A 22,600-nucleotide genomic window follows, 5' to 3' on the forward strand; every position below is an offset into this window, starting at 1 on the left:
AAGTCAGATTACACTATGAAAGGGGAATACTGTGATTGGTAGCTATGTATGTAATAAGTTACATTTAGTAACTTTTTATTTGTGTATTCAGTATGAGTACATTTGACTCGATAGAATCAGTGTTAAAAGAGTTTAGGCCAATGAGTCCAATTCTCCACCATGTAATCCACATTTCTTAAAGTGTAACTGTCTACAATCTGTTTAGATTTATCAAGTGATGGGGAGCAATTCAAAGATGTACAAAATAATTACAATATGAAACCATTTTGAGTGTTCTGTGATCCAAAATCCACCTTTTAAATATTTTATTTTGAAGATGAAATAAAGCGTGTTGTTTTAAGTATTTTGTTTTGTTTATTAGAACATTATGATGTTCTAATATTATTGTTAGAACATTATGATCTAGTCTCTTGCAATTAATGACTACTGCATGCAATAACTGGCCTAGCCTTCCTGCAGCAGCTGTGGTGAGCCCAGTTATTATGTTGGTGAGGTGGAAGAATAGCTTGGTATTTGGGGAAGGGCTCTTAGCAGCATGTGGTGCTAAATGGCACTCATTTAGGTTTCTGCTCTCTGTTAGCTGAAAGTAAGAGTCAGGAGGAAAAGGATCTGCCTCTTGTGGTACTCTATTGGAATCCAAAATGGATACTAATGGTAACCAAGAGGAATCAGACCATGCATTAGTACAGATATAGGCACATATTTCTGTAATAGAGTTATCGAAGTCTGGAATTCCCTGATTCGCTTGTCTTAGCTACAAATTTTTAGTTTCAGTCACAAATTGATATCTGTAGACCTTACTTCAAACTTAAGCGGTCAGCAGAGGCGGCACTAACGTGCCTATCATCTCTGTCATAGTATTTTTATGCTCTTATTCTTGTTCTCATTTTTCTCTGACAAATTCCAATAAATACATAAAATAAATATTGAGTGTGTGAATGAAACATATCAAGCGTGAATCAAATTGCATTTGATAGCCCTGGCAGGCCTTATGTAGTGGAACTTCCCCTACCCCACATGGCAAGGCACTCAATATGCCTCCTCATTCCTCAGGAATGGAGAAACATGGTCAAGGCAGATTCTACACTTCAGCCTTTCTTGGCATCAGTTTAACAGACTAAGTTCTGCAATTTGTTCTTTAGATGAACTGCAGGAGAAGCGGCATTCAAAAAGCTCTGGGGATTCAAACTTAGTGATGTTATACATCGACCACAGTCCTTAAATGCACAGCAAGCATTAGCGCCATCTGATAGACATTTCATTCCCAGCAACAGGTAACAGTCCTGATTCCAAGCTATGGAGATTCTACACCGACTAGTACTGTGATGGTGAATCTATGGCACACGTGCCACAGGTGGCACGCAAAGCCATTTGTGCCGCCACGTGAGCTGCAGGCAAACTTAACTCACTGCATATGTGCATGCTTCGCAGCTGATTTTCGTCCCGTTCGAGGCCTTTTTCGGCCTCCCAGAGGCTCGAGGACAGCTTCTGCAGCCTTTGCAGGATGAAAAATAGGCCCGTTTTGTCACTTCCTGTAATACCGGAAGTGACGAAATGGGCCTATTTTTCGGCCTGCAAAGGCTGCAGAAGCTGTCCTCAAGCCTCTGAGAGGCCAAAAAAGGCCTCAAATGGGCCAAAAATCAGCTGGGAGGTGCGCTTCAGGTAAGGGGGGTGGGTGGGAGATTGCACACACATTGCCTTCTGGTTGCTGGCACGTGAGCACGCGGGCGCAAGTGTGCACATAATTTTGGGCACAGGAACCCAAAAAGTTTAGCCACTACTGGACTAGTGTATTGATATGACCAGTGGAAAAGAAAGGTTCATTTTGTTAGCTTAGAAAGGCAGAGTAAAGCTTTTGCTTCTCCAGTTTTGGACAGCCAACACCAACATCTGCACAGAATGGACAATGGTTGCCGGGTAGAATATCTCTTGTCCTTCAAACTGCATCTTCAGATGAAATGGTAAAATTTAAAAATGCTCATGCAGTTATTTAGTCCATGGTTCAATGTACAAGAAAGACAATTCAAGCATATTGACTTGTCCGTTTAGTACAGTTCTATCCCTTTGGGAATTCAAATACCATCCCCACCTTATTTTTATGAGAAATTATGCCTGCGTGTTCGTTTTCTCAATATTTTAGAATATAAATGAATTGGAAGACACTGGGTACTTTCTGAATCCAGTCTCTCTCTTAGACAGAAGCATTTCTTTCTTTTACTCATTTTCTCATTCTATTAAATAGGAACTTCAGACCTATTTTAGGCAATCAAACAGCCAAGCTAAAGAGTAAAACAATGGATATGATAAATAAATTTTCAGGTGGAATCTCCATGTAAATATTCAGGTTGAGATAATCTGGCCTTTTGAATATAAGGTTTAGGCAATGTACATTAAAAGATTATAAGGTTTTAACAGATTTGTGGGCTAATTAAAATTCATTTTCTGCCTGACTGCACTTCTGAAGGTACCTGAAAGGATGATAGAAATTAAAAAGTTAAAAAGCAGGTCCCACTTCACATTTTATCAGTTATTGCTCATGAGCATGTCAAATGTCGTAGGCACCTGTTTCCATGCAATTTCTATATTATAAAATGTTATATTATTAAAAATAAAATAAGGGCTGATTTCTCCAAAGTTTCAGTGGTTGGTGGAAGGGAGCATGAACTGACATCCTATTTATGCTTGTTGTCATAGAAGAAAGGGAGGGAGTGAAGGTTTTTTTCCCCCAAGTTCCAAAACGGTTCTTTTTTTCTAAGGTCAAACCAGAACTTCCAATGAAACAAAATCATCTGTTGTAGTTTTTTTCAATGAAGTACATCCAATGTAAAATTTCATGTTCTGCACTCTGGAACGACTGAGAATAGATTTTGACATCCTGTGTGGTATTTTCTCAGATATTTGAAGACTGGTATTATATTCCTTTTTTAGGCCTCTCAAAATTCAACATGCTGTTTGTTCCATCTCTCTTCACATGGCTTTGTTTCCCTCACCCCAATTATTCTCAACTTTCCTTCTATGAATTAAGTTCCAATGTTTGAATTCTTAAACTGCTATAATACTTGAGCTGATGTCTACTAATGGAAAATAAAGTGGAACTACGATTTCCTGTAATTTGGGAATATTGTTCATTCTGCTAAATTTTCAATTGGCAGCATTACACTGATGGCGCCTACTTAATTTTTTAATCAACTACCTTTCAACATCTTTTCCACAAAGTACTCTTGTCCAGTCAGATATCCCCCTTTTGTGTAACCATATGTCTAAATGAATATTATTTATTTAGCATATGGGAAATACATGGACTTAATAGTGGTTCAAATGTTAATGTCCAGTCCACCTAGCCACTCTAAGACAAGGTGGTCTATGTTGAAAAAAATCAGACATTGGGCCGGTGGACATTCAGACACAATGTGATGGATATTTTGTTGAGGAGCACCACACTCACACTGAGGGGTACAGACAAAACCCCACTTAAACAAGGAGTCCTGGCACACACCACGTTGGGTAAGGATCCTGTTCAGAGTTGACCAATGCTGACGAGGAAGGTCAAAACCTGGCACCTTTTGTGTAGGATCATCTATGTAACTGCCTCTATCTGGCCATTCAGCAGCCCATTTGGCTTTCCACTGTGTGCTGATATCAAAGTTGTTAGATAGTTGTTGAGCAAGTGTCAAGGGCTTCCTGGATTTAAGCCTACCAACTGATAGATGAGGAAGATCGGCATGCACAGGAAGAAGTGGGTTTCTCAAAATTTTGTTGTACTCCTTCACTAAGGCTTCCTGCTGTTGTAGAGCTGGTGGAGCAATGTGGCTCGAGACGGGGAGCCAGCAAGTAGGAGATGATTTTATGCAGCCACTTATGATCCTCATTGTATCATTTAGTCTAGCATCGATTGTCCTAGTGTGACAGTTATTAAGCCAAACAGGGGTGCAGTATTCAGCTGTGGCGCAGACCAACCCTAGTGCTGAATAACTTTGCCTTTTCTCTATTAAGCTCATTCAGTCCTTATCTCCAACACATTTTTACTTCTGCTTTACTATCCCCATCCAATTTTGTAACATGTGCAAATTTAGTAAGCAATAGATCTAGCTTTTCTTTGCTACCTATCAGTGTTACACTGTGTTTATCAAGCAACTGATATACTGGCTTATTATTATACTTACTATTTTTAATTATATTCTAAACATTTCTGATGACATTTTGTTATGTTACCATTGTTCTTGACATCCACTGACAACTGCTGGACTGTAACTATTGTATCATTATTTTCTATAATTCTTGGCTTCCTGTATACACTTTCCCTTAATGATTTGTTGACCTTTCTTCTTCTATACACCCTTTGTTTTCAAAGCTTTTATTACACCTTAAACGTTTTCTACTGTCTTCATTTTGCCCCCTCTTCATTGAAGTGATTTGTACTGCAATTGGTAATTTTTTAGGAACTCCATCAGTTCAGGACACATCATCTTATATATTACATAATATGTTGAGCCATATTCAATTTTAATTTTCCTTCAACTGTTCCAGCTACTTCCATTTCCTTTATTAGGGTTTTTTCCTATTGCTTAGAATAAATGAAACCAGAGTTGATTCTCTTATGCTTTTTGTTTAAACCTTCTGAAAGCAAAATTTTCTAGCAAGGTGAATCAGGAACTCCCTGAGAGGGACATTCTTGGCACATTTAAGTCTTCTGTTAAATTTCCAAAATCCTAGTTTCAGATGCTTATCTATTTTTTATTTATAATAAATTGTATGTATGTATGTATGTATGTATGTATGTATATATATATATATATATGTATATGTATGGCATTCAGCTTTGCTTGGGTATTTTCCCACGTCATTGTAGTTGTGCTTTTAAAGTTGTAGCAACCTTTCGGCAGAATCTCATCTGCCATCATCAGGCTGTATACAGAAGCCTGATGATGGCAGATGAGATTCTGCCGAGTTGCTACAACTTTAAAAGCACAACTACAATGACGTAGGAAAATACCCGAACAAAGCTGAATGCCATATATGTAAGTACACGCGAAAACTTAAGAAAACAAGTATATGTATATATAAATTATAATAATTTTATTATTATCTATTTTGATGTTTCAAGGAATATAATTTCAAAATCTATATTTTTTTTAATAAAAGAACACAGTCCAGTAAAAATGCTGAAATAGCAGGAATAAAAAGTGGAAGGTAAAGGAAATTGTATGTACTGTAGGCTTTTTACCTCAGAAATCCATCTCCAGATTTTACAGTCTTGGGCACTTTTGCAGAGAGTGTACCTAACAGGAATACTGCGGAATGAATGCCATGGGTTCACTCCACATCCACATCCATTTTGCAAAGCTAAGTGACTCTGCAGTATACCACTCGTCTTTTCTCCTATAAGCAATCCAGTCTACTGAATAATGCAAAGCAGCTTGTCATGTGAGAGAGCTGCTTTTCCAAATACGTTAAATGACAAAAGAAGCCTTTTATACCACATTCTTTGAACATCATGTACAGTTTACATTAATGTCTGCTCTTTATTATAAATTACCTAATCTTTTTTGAAAGGTAAAAAATTGAAGTACACAACACTTTTAATGTAGATATTTAACTGCAAATACTGCATCATTTCTGGTGAAGGTAATCCCCCCCTCCCGCCCTTCCTCAAATTCTGTTCACAGGCATATATGAAGACTGGTTAAGTTATTAATTGGGATTATATCTTCCTACACAAGTGAATGAGTTCTGGCATGTACCTAGGGAATAATTATGTTTAAAAGTCCTTGATATTGTCTTTGAGTTCATGTAAAATGATTCATTAAAATGTTTGAATTTAAATTATTAGTTTAAGTTTCCTGAAGAGCTTCAAACAAGTCACTGATATGCTGTTATGTAAACATGAATTTGTTTCATTTTAGTATAAAATTGTAAGCTAGACCCAAGTAAAATTAATATATCCCAATCACACATGATTGGATATTGAGATTTAGATCAGATAAAAAGGCAAAAATCAAGCTTTAAAATAAATTGTTAAATATAGTTCTCGGAAAAATAATTGAAGATAGATAGATATATGATTAGAATCTGAACTAGTGTAAAACTAGTAGGATAACGTATTCAGCACCTTTTAGTTGTATTTAGCAGTTGACAAGGTTTGTCTGTTTTTTTTCTCCTATTTCCCCTCCCTCCATTGAGCAATTTGACAGTTTTGTTTAACCCAAGTAATACCTGTGATTAGTGGAAAGGCTTTTTTAGCAGACACAGAAAATGGAAGATGAAACTGCAGCAGAAGCATGACAAATCTGAAAAGTTAATTAGTGCATAAATCTATTTTAAAAACAAAAAAGATAGAACTTACAAGGTACGATAAAAAGTTATGTCTTTAAAGCTAAAGATTATATAACAGGGTGGGAAATGTTTAAAATCCATTTCTATAAGTGAAGTGGTTAAACTTCCAAATGTATAAAGTATGTATGCTGTCCAAAGTATTATTTCTTTCCACAGCATTTGTTTTTTATATACAGAAGTTTAAAAAAAATCAGATTATTATGCTTTTCCCACCCTGGCAGAGAATAAACATGAATTCAAAAGCACAGTGGAAGTGGGGAAAAAAGAAGAAAAGAGAGAAAAGGCAGCAGAGAAAGACAGAAGAGGTGAATACAGAGCTACAGAAGTGTTTATTGAGCATGCTACAGAGGCAAGCAGCGTACACATAAGAAGAAATTAAACAACCATCAAACCTCCCAACTTTGTTAGAAAATTAATTTTTAATTGTGCCGCTTTCAAACTATACTGAAATATTACATTTCTAAAGATGTAAAAACTCAACTAATAGAAAATATACATGACCTTTTTCTACATAGATAACATAATCTATGACTTTTGGAACTAAATACATCAATTGCAAAAAGTATTGGTCATTTGAACAGAATCAGTAAAACAGCCCAGATTGATAGAGGAACTGTTTCCAAATGAATTATTTTTTCCTGTAGATTCTGAGCCATGTTTATAGTAAAGGCAGATCCATTTCTAGATATAAAATATTTTGAAGAGATTTATTAAAACTGAATATTACAATGCAAGGTAAATTAAGACTAAAGGCACATAAACTTTGGTCCCACCTGGTTGTCAGTTTTTTGTTTTTTTTTTATAAAGAAAACTGCCAAAAAATTATTAATCTTTCTGCAAAAGTTTGCAATACATTTTCTTCATCCTTGAAATACATGCACCAACTCCTGAACTAGCTAGACCAGTCTGAACATGCTCAGAAATCCACAACCATATTTCAAATTGTAATTACTAACTAAAAATGGCAATATATATTTAAATGCATGTAAGTTATGTCAACTTCAAAAAACATCTACAAAAAATATTCAGCCACAAACAAGACATTACTTAGTGCCAACATTTATATGATTCGCCCCAGAGTGTGTTTACAAAAAGGTTAAGACTTTATACAACTCTTTTTTTCACTGAGGCTAAAAGCCACAGGAACTAACAAAAAAAAACAGAAGAATCACTTTCAGACTTTTAAAGAAATTAACTCTTTGCATCTTTGTAGTTCTGACTAAATCCTATATTTTCAACTAAACTAAATCTGAAATACAAAGGCCATTTTTACTGAGAGAGAAAAAATAATACGCTGCATTTCTCTTCGAGAAGAACAACTGATTTTGTTTTAAAAATGTTTCATGGAAAACTGATAAATCCCAAACAGAAAAAAAAGCTTAACCCTTTTTACACACTCTTGCCTAATACATATTTGGCATAATCCTGCAGAAGTTAGGTGCAACAAATTCCTCCTGAAATCAATGTTCTAATTCTTGGATTTCAATGGAATAAATGCAAGCCTAACGTTCACTGGACTGCACCTATTAATTCCCATATAATGTGCCCCAAACAACCAAATTTTTAACTAGTAAATGCAACTCTAAGTTTTCCTTCTTTAAGGCACGTATGTTAACTAAGTTGAAAAACTATGGGATTTCCTCAGAATCCCCTTTAAACAAAATGGTTTCATAAACATATGCAAAACCAGCAGATAATATCACTGCTTCTTCCTTGCAAATCCTTTTTCATTTCATTTATACATAAACAATCAAGGAATGATAACAGCATGAAAAACAGATGTCCATCTCTGGTCCCCGCTTTCCCGAACAGTCATAGATGACAACACTAAACAATGTGACACAACCTTATTATTTTGATATCTCACTTCAAATGGTTGATTTGGAAAAAGAAACTCTCAGATGATGATTTTCTCCAAGATTGTAATTATGCAGATCAATCAAAGCCTGGATAGCTTCTTCTACTGTTGACATCTGAAGAAGGGCCATCTTGTGATCTCTTCTGGAACAAAGCAATGAAATTAGATACGAAAACAATACAAGAAAGTTTTAATATAAAACCTATTCTTACCAAAAACAGCTGTTCCCTCATTTTAAATGAAATTTCAAAGAAAATGTGCTTACTGAAAAAATTTAAATGCTTTCACAGTGCCTCCAGTATTACCAAACAACATGCGCAGGTCATCTTCTGATACTGACGGTCTACAAAAAGAAGTAAAAGAGAGACAGGAAAGAATTAAAAGCTACATTTGGCTTTTACATGAATTTTTCAAGGAATTTGCTAGCCAAGACTTACGGAATATTAGATAAATGAAGAGTTGCAGATGGGGGAAAAATATTTTGAAAGTTTTTTGAACCAGGCTTCTTGAAACGATGAAGAGGTGAATTGCCAAAATCCTTTGTTAATCCTTGGTCATCCAGACCTTCTCGAGGTAGCTGAACTGTTTGATGTTTGGAAAGAGTGACACGAATAATCTTGCCATACATTTTCTGCCCATTAAGATGGCTCATAGCTAAAGAAAAATAATGAAGATTATTTACTTCAGTCCTTATATTAATTTAAAAATATAACTTTTTAATATAGTGTTTTTAAAAAAGCCTCTGATGGCAATTTGTTTTATTAAATGGAGACATGAAAAAAGATGTAGTTTTTTTTTTTCATATGCTCAATTTGGAAGTTATTTGAAATACTGGAGGTTTTTACAGAAAAGAGTTTTCTAAACTTAAAAAACAAAACAGAAAAACAATCTAAAGAATAAAAAATAGCATTAGAAATAAAGCATATTTAATTAAATTTATTTATTTAATTTATTTAACTTATGTCTTGTTTGTTTGTTTATTGATCATGTGTCTAGTTTGCCCATGAAATCTAAAATAAAATAAATTTAGTATTTACTATTCTGGGGCATAGTAGATGTCTAATCTCATTCTGAATAGCATAGTATAGAAATCCTTGGAAAAAAGGAATGCCTTAAAATGCCTGGTACTGAAAAAAGATTAATAAAGAACCCTGACCTTCCCATTTGGAAAGGGCATTCAATAAGCAAGACTATAGGCAAGAAGGTTAACATCTCTGTCATTTTCCATTCCAAATTTTCCAGGGCTGTCTAGAACTCTTTTTGTTGAATTACTATTGAATTTCAATGAATGTCTACTTAAAATTAAAACTAATTTTTAAGTTTCATTCACATCACTGTGTATTCAGTAAAGCAAAAGGAAAATAATGGCTTATTTAATATACAAATCAGATGATTTAATTACTACTAATAATTAGGCAGATCAATTTTATGATACAAATCTAAAAGGATATGTTTCAGCAGAACTTTGTTTTATTCAAACAACAATGGTGCATTTTTGTAAGTTGGAGCAGGATCTAAAAGAATTATATAACGTGCCACATACATAAAAATTTACTCTCCTTCCGCTTCTTATAAATAAGATTATATTTAACATAAGTAGGCAAGTTAATGAATTACCCCTCATCAGTCTCATTCCCTTCCTTAAAGATAAAAATATTTTAATGCAACGCAAAAGCACATGAATCTGCAATATTCTGTTATTTACTATCCACCCATTACAGGTGCAACTTTGTAATTAATAAATTATCTCACAGGTACAGAGGGTTGAGAACTAAAAAAAAAAAAATCCAGAAAAAATTCTGTAGCTGTACCCACTGAAGTAAATTATTGTCCAATTGAATAGCCTCATGTTCAGAAAACAATTATCTATCTTCGGAATATATTAGGCAACTTTACAGACTTTATTCACACCTACAGAAATCCTGTGGTTTTATAAACTTAAAATAGGAACAGTTTCCCAAATAATTTTAAGAAACGCTGAAAACCAAGGATGAAATGGAAGAAAAAAAGGACGTTAATCTCACCAAGCTGTGACTGGTTTCCATCAGCCATCTGTATAAGAGCACTGTCTTTCTTATTGTATAAAATCTTCACTCGTTGTACATCCCCATAAACACCTTTTTAGGATTAGAAAAGTAACCCAAAAGAAATAGTATTTTAAATATAGCTAAATAGAATACTTTGAAATATCAATGAAACATTCGGACAGATCTTTCACTTCTTCCAGCATTCACACAAATGAATAAGAAGAACAAGATTTTGAATAGGTGGATTTTGAAAAAAGGAAGACATTTTTGATACACCCTCAAAGCTATGAGAATGGTTTTAAATAAAAGACCATGCAAAATAAAATCACATGCATTAAAAGAAAAGTTTGCATCTATGGAATTTAAAAATAGCAAAAGAAAAATAGCAAAAGATTTACTATTCAACTTTAAGCCAAACTGCTAGCTATAAATAAGAATTAAGGTGAAACAAATAATTAAATCAATAATAAAAGTATAGTGCTAACAATAACATACCGAAGAGGGTAAACAGACTTTGGGGCGTAACCATCTTTAGAAGGAGAGAAGAGCAAGCAGCATAAGACAAGAAGAGAGAAGAGTCGAGGAAGAGCGGAGATGAACAGATCATCCATAACGAAGGGTGGTTCCCGCAGAATGGTGAGGTGGTCATGGATCATGGTTCAAGGCGGTTAATTGGGGCAAGTTGGTCCGAGGAACATTTTGTTCAAGCACAGAAGCATGAACATAGGGGATGGAGACAGGGGTGTAGACAAGGAATGCAAAGGAGAGGGGAGGGGAGGGTATGGGAATTTGGGAAGAGACAGGGAAAGGGTAGGTGAGCACACAGGGAGAAGGATGAAATGGGGAAGGGAAACAGCAATGCAGAAGAAAAATAAGGAAGTGGGGAACAAAAAAAAAATAAAATATAGGTCAGTACATAGGAAATGCAGGAATTTGGTCAGAAAATGGTTGGTTTATGTATTGTACAAGAAAAACTGAGTAAAATGTAGTCACCCAAGACAAAATATGGGTAAAGTACATCCATATCATACAGTAAATTACATTTCTATAGAACATGAAAAAACATGCAATAGAAACTTAAAAGAAAAAAAATCCTCTTAAACTTTAACTGCATAAGCATGTCTGGTTATGAAATGCAGGGAGAAGTCTTTCAAATGGCACTCTGATTCAAGCATTTTAACACGCAAGACTATGAATGACAAAAATGAGAGAAGTATAATGGTTCAATATTAAAACAGAGGCCAGTCAAATGGAACACATAGTCAAAGTAGACAAACCGATACAAACTATCCCACATTTCATACCAGCTTCCACAGCAAGTCAAAGTAAAGATCCAAGGCAATAAAATGCAAAACTAAAAGTAACTCAGACTTCAGAGTTAAGGAAATAATAAAACAAAGGTTTTCTAAAAAGGAGACAAAATGAATAGCAACTGCAAAAGAAAAGAAAAATTACTAAGAGAGATTGAAGTGCTGCATCAAGATCGTTGGGAGGAACCTTCAAAGAAAAATTTGTTAGAGTTGTTCACATACATTAATACAACAAAAAGAGCAGAGATGTATAAGCATGAAATGAATAAGCAAAGGAAAAATTATAACAGCAAAATAGCAGTTTTATTAAACTCTATATTTCAAAAGGAAGCACACTAACCGTTACAAAAATAAGCTAAAAAATATCCAGAACATGCAGTGTTTACTCTCTCTAGTTTTTTTTTAAATAGGTAGCCAAGTAGGAAAGTGTTATTTTAAAAGGGCTAGCTACCCACAAAATCAAAAGTATTTAACACTATAGAATATATTGGAATCCAGCCATAATGCAATCTGAAGTAACATGAATAAATAAAAAGTCAACCTTAAGATATGGAAGCAAGCTCAAAATAAGAAGGGTACATAAGAATTTGAAAAGGAATGAGGCATGATTAAAGAAAAGAAGAATGCTGAAGAGAGAGTAGATACACTAACCTCTTCATTTAAATTGCTAACCAAAAGGACTGTATTGCCACCAGTTGAAACTCCAGGCATACCCACACGGCCAGCCGCCGCCGCCGCTGCTGCCGCCGCAGCATTTGGAATTCCCAATGGACTCAGCGCTCCTGGAACAGCTGCAACAGGAAGCCCTAATTTTAAAATAAAGCATATTTTACGAAACACACACAAGTCGCTCTAATATAGCCTAATTAATGCTCCCACTGCTGAAACCAATACTTTATGATAAAGAGACTCTCGCAGTGTTCTCAACCTTGGCATCTATAAGATGTGTGGACTTCAACTTGCAGAATCATCCAGCCAGCATGCTCTTCAACTGACTAATATAAATCGAAGCAAATGATGTTATTTCTTTTACAATAAATTCCGGGTTAAGGCTCTTTTTTAAAAAAAAAATCCCTTGTAGCAAAGGGGAGAAAAAAACACACCTCTAATCGATTTGGGTTTGAAGCATTTTTACCTACATATTATATAGTAACAAAGGGAAAAGACTTTACTAAAAGGAGTACACATTTCGTATTTCACCATTCCTCAGAATTTAATAAAGTTAATTTTTTAATCTGCAAACTGCCCCTAATATACTGCAAGTTAGCTACCAGAAGTGATGGAAAGCACACAGCATATAAGCATCAAACTCTACAATGGACACAGACAATCACCCTGGCACAATGTCTTCTAAAGAAAAACCTTCTAAGGGTTGCAAACCATATCCCATGACAATATTTCTCCAGAATAGTTTATTCACAATTATCTGTCCTAAGTATGAAATCAATCTGTATTACTGACTTGTAAAACCATGATTCAATATTTCAGAGATTAACATAGAAATGTTCCCGTGCTGCGTATCCTTTGGTATTGAGTGAAAAAACTACATGCAAGTATCATTGTCTGATGATAACAGACTAGGTGCACTAATGAGTATTACCTGTACCTAGTATTACTAGATGGAGTACCATAGCCTACTCCCTCTCCCAATTTAAAAGCAACACCTTCTTCCTCAAATTATGATACAAGCTTCCATATGAATGCTAAGATATTTTTAATAAGATAACAATACAATTATCATTTTTGTAATTTTGGTTTATAAAATTCCTGTTATAAAGATGAATCCTTTGCCAAGGGTGATGTTTTTGTTTCAAACACTACATATTCTGACATCTTACCATTTTAGCAATGGCAGAAAGATCTATCCAAGTTTGTATGACAACGGAAAAAAACAAAAACAAAGGTTAAATATAAAATACTCCAAGATGCTGTCATGGTTCGGCCCCTGGACCCGTCTCCAGACGCGAGTTTGGAGAGGGAGGATGAATTTGAGTCAGCAGAGGACAACATGGAACTCAGTGATGGTCCGGATCAGGGCTTGGAGAGTGCTAGCCTGATGGAGAAATCTCAGCTGGGTAGATCGGATGAGCAACGGGCTGGGGCTAAGCGAGCCAGCGAGATGGCCAGGAGGCTCCAGGTGAGGAAGCAAGATGGCCAGGAGACTCCAGGTGAGGACCAGGAGCAGGTGCCACCCATTAGCAATGAGGAGGAGGAGTACACACTTCCTTCTGATCCAAGGATATGTAGGGCAGAAAGGAAACAGGTACAATGCCAGCCAGCTAGATTACTTGTGAGGAGGCAACCTTGCTCCTCATGAAGGGCCGCCCGTACTAGTGTCGCCTACCTAATCTCACCACAAGGACTTGAGTGCTGCTGCAGCAATTTGCCCAGTTCCGTGCCTTGTGTGTTCGTGCCATGTATCCTGATCCATCTGACTTTTGGATTGTTTTGCTGGACTTTACGTGTAAACAGATGGACTCTGTTTACCCAGTGACTCTTGCCATGCTGAATTCAGAATCTGAACCTGCACATCATGGATGCTTTCTGAGGACCTGTTTGAGGGAGGGGGGCTTGAATAAACATCTTTATAGAACTCTTACTGTGTATGTGTGGAATGGGGCAGCACAGATACAAAGGAAGAAGGAGTGGAATTGCCTAACTTGAGTTTGTATTTTGCAACGTGCTATTTGATTTGGATGAGAGTAAGTTCTCCTGAGATATAAGATAATTTTAAAATTAGAAGAGCACAATCTGAGATTTGGATGGCATGGGATTCTTTTATGGTATGATAAACTTAAGGTTAATGTAGATCTTAAGAATATATTAGAACCATCGCAGAGAATGTGGAATAGATATAAATCCAGACTGTGCCCAAAAATGTCTTCAGGGATCTCAGCACAAGAAGCACTTTTTTAGGAGAAAAAAAGAACAGCAAAGAGGCTAACTATTGAGAGGTTTTTAAGACAAGAGCATGGAGAATATAAGATTAATTAAAAGAAGAGATACCTGTACAGGGATTTAGTTTTCTATGGTTTTTGTATGTACAATTAAGAGAAAGATTTAAGGTAGATATGACATTTGGAACTAATAAACAGAAGGCAGAATTTGTAGTTAAATTCTGTAAAAAGATGAACATGTAATTGCTAAAATTTATAAACTTTTATTCAACTGTAAAACAAAAGAATATGTGAAAGAGTGCATGATAAAGAACTTTGGACATAGCGTATTGATAAACTGTGGGAAAATATGTGGTTAAAAGGTATAAAATCTACTTTTTGTCATACAGTATTTGTCTTAACAAAGTAAAGATCAGTTTATTGAATGACTGGTACATGACTTCAGGAAAATTATGTAGAATATATAAAGGTAGTTCAAAATTATACTGGAAATGTGGATAACACAAAAGGTCATTATATCACATGTGGTGGACTTGTAAAAAAAGCCACAACATTTTGGGTTCAAATATACACAGTGATGCAAAGAATTTTAAAAACATAGTATTTGACTACCAGATTTTTTTTCTCGCTGGGATTAATGGACAGGCAATTAGAAAAGAGCCATGGAAAGCTATCCTTCCTATGATTACTGCTGAAAGACTATGCACAAAAACAAAAAGGAAATATGCACACTTAGTATAAAGATCAGAAAGAATCCATAATTAATGTATTTTGGAATCATAATAGAATTTCTGAACATTGGTAGATTCATAAGCAACATTTCTTTATAAATCCAACTCTGTCCCCCTCCCTTTCCCTCCCTCCCTCCCTCCCCCATCCATCAATTGATTGATCCATCTACCCATAGCAGATTTACATACTATTAAATGGGCCATATAATTCAGTGATTGGAGGTCCAAGACTATAATTGCAGAAATAGTTATTCAACTAATAATACAAGATAAATATTGAATCAGAGGTTTACATGTAACAAATTACACAAATCCTTCACGGATACAGAATACTAAAATCCAGTGACATATTACTGTCTTTATTAAATATGTCATGATCACAACATAGCCCAGGTTCTTGCTTTGGTCAGTGAACAATATGAGATTCAGTAGCCCACCATGATTTTAGATATAATGCTTGGATGAAAGAATAAAAATAAAGTAAATATATCAAAATGTCATAGTTGAACACTCAATAAAATCTATAATTTCTCTTGGACATCTATTATATATCATTGTATTTTCAGAAAGTTCATGGAATAAGTAAGCAGTCTCTAGGATGAATGATGAAACTGTCTGGGCCATGTTTCTTGGGAATATATACATTTGCAAAGCTGGTCTATTGCATCCTATAAATAACTCTGGTTCAGACTAAAGTAAACAAAAGTAAATTAACCTAACAAAAAAACCCTATTTCAAAAATGCCATTCTGACAAGTAATACAAACATTAAACTCCAATAGTTGGAGATCAAATGGGATGAAGAAAGAAGTAACAAATGTTCATATAATTCTTCAGTGAGGATACTGTAAGGGTAGAAAATGATCCAAGAGTTGACCTGTTGAAAAAAGATGCTAAAATCATATTACACCTGAAAAAAGCTCAAGAATGCAAGCAAAATCTTCACATTGGTCAGAAGCAATAATACAAAAACCGTGAACAGAAGGTTTCCAAACTCCTTATTTCATAGACTTAAAGTCAGGGGTGGGATTCTACCAGTTCACACCTATTCACAAGAACCGGTTGTTAACATTCTAAGCAGTTCGGAGAACCGGTTGTTGGAAGAAATTACTGGCCTAATCCTGTAAGGAAGGCAGGAAGGAAACATTCTGGTGTTGCTTACAGAAACTGCCTCTCCGTTAACCCATATTACATTCTTGGCAGGACTAGACTTCCTGTCTCAGGAATGTCTCTGGAGTTTTTTTCCCCTCCTTTGCTGGTATTTTGCTTGTGTGGAGTGACCATTCAAAGTTACAATGGCACTGAAAAAAAGTGACTTGTGACCGTTTTTCACACTTACAACTGTTGCAGCATCCCCAGTCATGAGAGGCCAGGCGAGGAGATGCGTGCCTCGATGTGAGTGATATTGAGTTGGCCACACCCAGCCAATAACATGACCACCAAGCCATGTCCACCAGTCACATGACCACCTAAGCCACACCCACCACCTAAGCCACACCCACAGAACCGGTTAAAAAATTAAATCCCACCCCTGCTTAAAGTATTAGAAGAGATACTACAACGAGACCTCTACATTTTTACTCATAGCAGCACATTTGACAAGCAACTAGCTTTAATGAAATATGGATTCACTGCTAACTAGAAATAGGATTGTTATTTTTCTTCCTCACAAGCATATGACAATTCTAAAACGATACCACCTGATTTGGGGCTTTGTCTTTATAAAACATTTCTTTCAGCAATCCAACTAAACCTGAATGAAAGCTAGCTCCCTCAAATGCCACTTGTGTAACTGCTGGAAAATTCTTTGGGGAAAAGGTGATATAAAAACTTTAACACTGCAGTGCCATAATAACCAGTCCTTCCTCTCTGTCAAGAAACAGATAATGGAATTCATTTTCTGCATGCAACACTTGATCAATAAAATTCTTTTCTATTCAAAATGAGACTTAACAACTTTACCTATTATTGAAACATGGTTATACTTAGGAGATCACTATTTTGTATATTCTGGAAAACATGAGGAAACTAACAATGTCAATGTTTTCTTGCTAAGGATATTATGTTAAAAATTCATTAAGCAATTAGTAATATCTACCTAAATATCCCCGTTCCCTTTTTGCTTTTGGGCACACTGGTGGATACTAATCTTAAAAGCTAAATGATCTCATGTGTAAAGCAAAGACTCTTCTTCATCAGCTTAACGTAATATTAAGTTGACTGGGATTTCCACAGGGCAAAAATACCAAATTTCCTTTTTAGTAAATATATTCAGTAGGTATGTGACTCCTAGAGATTATATACTGGAGACTCTTAACTTTCTGTCCTAAAAACTTGAGATTCAGTTTGTTGTTTCATAGACATTACAGATAGTTTTCGACTTACAACAGTTCATTTAGTGACCATTTGAAATTACAACAGCACTGAAACAAGTGACTTGTGACTGTTTTGAACACTTATGACTGTTAGAGCATCTCCATGGCCATGCAATAAAAATCCAGATGCTTGGCAACTGATTCATATTTATGATAGTTGCAGTGTCTTGGGGTCATGTGACCACTTTTGTTGCTATCCTCTGACAAGCAAAGTCAATGGGGATGCCAGATTCACTTAACAAGCACGTTACTCACTTAACAACTGCAGTGGTTCATTTAACAACTGTGGCAAGAAACGTAATATAATGGGGCAAAATTCACTGAACAACTATTTCACTTAGCAAAAGAAAAGTTGGGCTCAATTGTGATCGTAAGTCGAGGACTGCCTGTAGTTCAAAGCATATAAAGTGATGAAAAAAGTTTCTGTCCCTGCCCCAATTTATGGGCAGGCTCTCTGCTTTCTGCACATTGTATTGGCTCACTTACATACAGACAGCATTTATGAAGCGAGAACATGCTGACCTTAAGTTATCACTGTTTCTGGGGGTGGGTTTTGTTATCTATCCTCACCTAAATCTAAACCCACATCAACAAAAGCTCTGGTCCTGCAACAGAACTTTTCCAGCTCAAGTCCACATAGCAATTTACTAGATTAACATAAAACAATCCCATCTCCAAAATGAGACGGGAGGGTTAAGCTTCTTCAGAATGCCCTTCTATCTCTAAATAGGATCTTGGGCAGATTTCAGCAGAGACTTAGATAATAAACGTCACTGAAGAAAACAGATTAACAAATTTAAAACCTAACAGGTCATAAAGTGTCATGAAAAATTGTGGCAACAATTGCATATCGTCGATGTTGAATGTATTGGGAAGGAGGCGTTATTAAAATAGCTGGTTAAGTGATAATTAATGAGTTTTTTGTTACTTGTTCAAGACTGTAATCTTTAGCTACTTTTGTAATTCAACCCCTAATGGTACAGTTCTATCCTCCTGTGGAAATAAATGTCAATTGTTAAATGACTTTTACTATCTCTCTAATTTTTTATTACTAAGCCATGTGAATTTCTTTTGCCTAATTACACAGAAGAATCTCAACTCATCAGAAAAATGGCATAATTTATTTGTCTACACTAATAGATCAAATGCTTATTTATCCTCTAATTCTATAGTCCTAATGGAAAATATATTCTTATCCTACATTTATAATTTCCAAATCACTGATTCAGGCAGATTCAATAGTATTCTTTCTCTTAACTAAATATTACCTGCATTATATGGATTCTTATAACAGTTTGACCAGAAGAAGCTTATTTATTTCCATACAAATGGGATTTCTAGTGATAAAGTATCCAAATCCACCTTGCAAAGATTTTACGTTTAGTTCTGAATGTGCAAAATTTTAAACACCTTTTTCCCTCAAGACTAAATTACGGCACTATCAAATTGTTATTGCTCTTAAGTTACAAGCAGAGAAGTAGTACACTTTCACACAGTCAGTTTTCCTCCGTGCAATTTTCTTCCATAAAGTACAAAATGTATGTCAGTAAAGGAGTCAAGAACTCTTCCTAACAAAACATCAGAAAGCTTTTCTATTTGTTGAAAAGATTTTTTCCCTACAAAAACATAAAAGCATATTGAAATTGTATCCAATTTACAATAAATGAAAGAACAGATCATAGAAATATATATGAACAAAGACCATGGAGTAACATTTAGTTTTAAACTGAAAACCAGAAATAGTATGAGCTACATACACCTTACATGCATTACAACTCTCAAAAAATTAAGTTCTGCAAGGACAGTGATACTTTTGTTTTGGCCCCAAATTTTATATTAGAAAACAGCAGATATGGATAACACAGCCCCTAACCATTTCTTTATTTACTTCAGTATCATTAATGCCAAATCTCAGGTGGTTGGAAAGATCAATGTACAGGACTCGTGTATACTGACATACTCATCAAAAGACCATTTTTGCTTTTATATTAAACAGGTTTTGACAAATAAATGCAATAAATATAATTAGATTTCATGCAGAATAACCTATAGCCATACTCACAGTTTACTGTGTTTTCCCTTGAAGCAATATTTATCAGCACAAAGCAAAAAGTATATTTAATTGCCTTTTGACAATACAATTTACTGCTCCAGTGAAGATACTGACCGAATTTGAATGATTGTAAGCAATGAGATTCTCCTATCCCAACCATATATACAACTGACAGAGAAGCAAAAGGAAGAGGGAAACAAGTAACAGCTCTCATATCTTGCAGAACACAAAACTTCAAAATCTTTTTGGAAAACAATAATACAAAAAGCAGTCTAGTCAACAATGCAAGACTAGAACTGGCTGATTGCAAATTCATTTTGAAGTGCTGTCATGGTACCTGAAGGATTTGCTTAACTACCTGAAGGAATTGTCAAATTACATACAGTTCTGTACAAATGTTATTACTTTCTATTACGATGTTCTGTGGTTGTTGATCAGACAGAAAGCTTTCTCATTATGACATCTTATATCTGGAGTCCCATCTCAACAGAAACTTACCTGATAAATTCTGTTAAAATTGTAGGAGAAAATCGCACCAGCCATTTCAGTATGTTTAATAGTTGATATAACTATCTAGTGTTAATTTTTATTCTTTTTATTTAATAGTTTTAATTATAAGCTAGACAAGAAGCTTATATTTAAAGGTACTTAGGTCTCCTACATAAATCTTTCACATTTCTTCAGACTGCTGGACTGGAAACGATTTCTGCTGGAATAATCTGTTCAATTATATAAGGCCCTGTTCATATCAGTAAATGATATACATTTTTAGAATGAAAGCTTTTTTTTCTTTCAAATGGTTATGTCATCAATGCCAGGAACAACAGTTTCAAAGGACAGAAAGGAAAAGGAAAGGAAGCACTAAGATTTTTTTTCTTTATTTTTGTGATCAATGAATTTGCCCTATATCACATCAACTGAAAATAATCTATTCTATTAGATTTGTTATGCCAATATTTATCTGGAGACCCTAAAATTAGTTTGCTAATTTGATAAGAGTCAGAGTGAACTTAAATTTTTATTTTCACTTGCATGCTCTAAAATAGCTGCAAGGTCTGTAAGACCTTTATGTTCCCCTATATAAAACCTTTGATATAATTTACCATAAAATTGCTAATATTATTTATTGATATACGTAGTTCCTCATTCAGAATGTGTACTATCTCAGTTGATATGCCCTACGTCAGCAATACAGCATCATCTGTATCATCTCTGGATTATATCACTGCGAGAATATGATTTTATTATATAAATCAGAGATTCTGAATTGAAAATGACAATTTAGACTATTGAATTAAACCTTTCATTGAGTGCAGGAATTAAAATGAATAAGTTTTTAATATATGGCTATGCTACCACTTGAACACAACCACAAAAAGACAGCCTATTATCTCTCTAAATAACTGACTCTTTGTCGAATTATTCTTACTCCCAGGAGATTTTTCTTAACATGCAATTAGAATTTGCTTTGCTATGTACTGTACTGTGGAATGACAGACAACGGGCGGTGGTTTTCTTCTATGTGACATCCCTTCAAATTCTTAACGAGTGCTATTATATTCCATCTCAGTATTCTTTTCTTAAAGCTGAAGGTTTTCAGTTTCCTTCATCGTTTCTTATAAAATTTAGTTTGTGATTCCCTATTCACACATGCTTGCTGCCCTTGTCTAGATGCATTCAATTTGTCTGAATACTGTATTTTCTAAAACATGATGTATCATTTGGGGGGTGGAACATGACAAATGTAGAATGGAGCATTTGTATGATTTAGGAATTTGTAATTCCTAATCCTATGATTCATGATTTAGGAATTATGATTGATCACTGATATTGCTGGTTTAGACTCTATAATCCACCCCAACAAATATTAATGTAAACTAGGTACTACTAAAACACGTGCATTTTTAAACAAAACTACTGCAGAATATTAATGCTTTCCAAATTTCATTTTCAGCCTGTTTCACTAATCTATCAAGCATTAAGGAAGAAGGAAATCTAGAATACTTTCTTTTCTAAGAAAAGCTGTCTTTAGTATTACTCGTTTTGATTTTCAGTAAATTAGATAATTTAATTCAAAAGTGAGTACTTATTTTATCCTATATTTTTAAAATCATACATAGATAATACATTGGTCAATGAAAATACAAGGGACCATGTAGAATAGGATATGTATTAATATTCATTTCAATGGATTCTGTATGATGCACTAAATTAATGCAATATTAATAAAACTACCTTCCAAAATGGGAAACTTATTACCTGAATATCAGAAGCAGGTACTCAGATTGAAAAGACTTGAAATGATATAAATAAGTAATTGCTTAAGAAAGAAAAGAAAAAGCGGTGAGAACAGTAATCAAATAATGTTATTCTTAGGAACCAATTTATTCAATAAGCTCATTCATGTGTTTGTGTGTATGTGTGTGTGCATAAACCACAATGACATCTAGCTGATACAGCACTACTGTATATACAATACAAACAACTAAGAAGAGGAAAAAACAAAATCATACCTAGAAGTGAAGTCTCCTTTGCAAATGCAGCAGCAATTGCTGGATCCAAAGCTGGTTGACCATCACCAGATGGAAGGTCAGGACGAGTGTAATCTCTACTTTTATCATTATTATACTTTACATTCAAGTTGACCAATTTGGAAAAATCAATCCGTAAGGTACAGCAAGCATTATAAATATTCTGACCATCTAATGCCTGGAAAACCAAAAATATGGAATAAGATGATACAGCAAAATTTATAAAAGAAAATTAAATGTCCCCTGAAATTAATCTCAAAATATTTAAACATGTTTGTATCAACTAGACCTTGCTGTCTTTGCCTCCAAACTGGCAAGTGACATTTGCTCTTGTGATTTGAAGTTCCAACTGGTATAACTGCAGCTTTACCAGACTGTTTTCAGCAATTCTTTTTCCAATCTGCATTATATGGTGTTACTAGAGTTTGTTCTGGTGGAATTTTTCCACATCCTCTTTTAATATCTTTTCCTCCCAATTTAGTATAA

The 22,600-nt window shown here is 34.8% G+C and overlaps 1 protein-coding gene across 8 annotated transcripts in view; it reads right to left on the reverse strand.

The window, feature by feature from the left end:
- Positions 1-6,733: 6,733 nt before the first annotated feature.
- PTBP2 (polypyrimidine tract binding protein 2) overlaps positions 6,734-22,600 on the reverse strand; it is a 169,513-nt gene continuing 153,646 nt past the window's right edge. For 2 of the 8 annotated variants that reach the window (XM_087930184.1, XM_026700337.2), the window contains 7 exons: positions 22,097-22,292; positions 12,180-12,319; positions 10,714-10,747; positions 10,216-10,308; positions 8,629-8,845; positions 8,457-8,534; positions 6,734-8,331 (listed from right to left, as the gene is read on the reverse strand). In XM_087930184.1, coding sequence (XP_087786310.1) covers positions 8,202-8,331; positions 8,457-8,534; positions 8,629-8,845; positions 10,216-10,308; positions 10,714-10,747; positions 12,180-12,319; positions 22,097-22,292 — 888 coding nt within the window. In that variant the 3' untranslated portion in view covers positions 6,734-8,201. Of the gene's footprint in view, positions 8,335-8,456; positions 8,535-8,628; positions 8,846-10,215; positions 10,309-10,713; positions 10,748-12,179; positions 12,335-22,096; positions 22,293-22,600 lie in introns of all 8 variants that reach the window. The other 6 variants (XM_087930183.1, XM_026700336.2, XM_087930182.1 and 3 more) reach the window with 3 other exon arrangements.

This window comes from Pseudonaja textilis, chromosome 3, assembly GCF_049901715.1.
Source record: "Pseudonaja textilis isolate UNSWEBS1 chromosome 3, rPseTex1.2, whole genome shotgun sequence".
Classification (NCBI taxonomy): domain Eukaryota; kingdom Metazoa; phylum Chordata; class Lepidosauria; order Squamata; family Elapidae; genus Pseudonaja; species Pseudonaja textilis.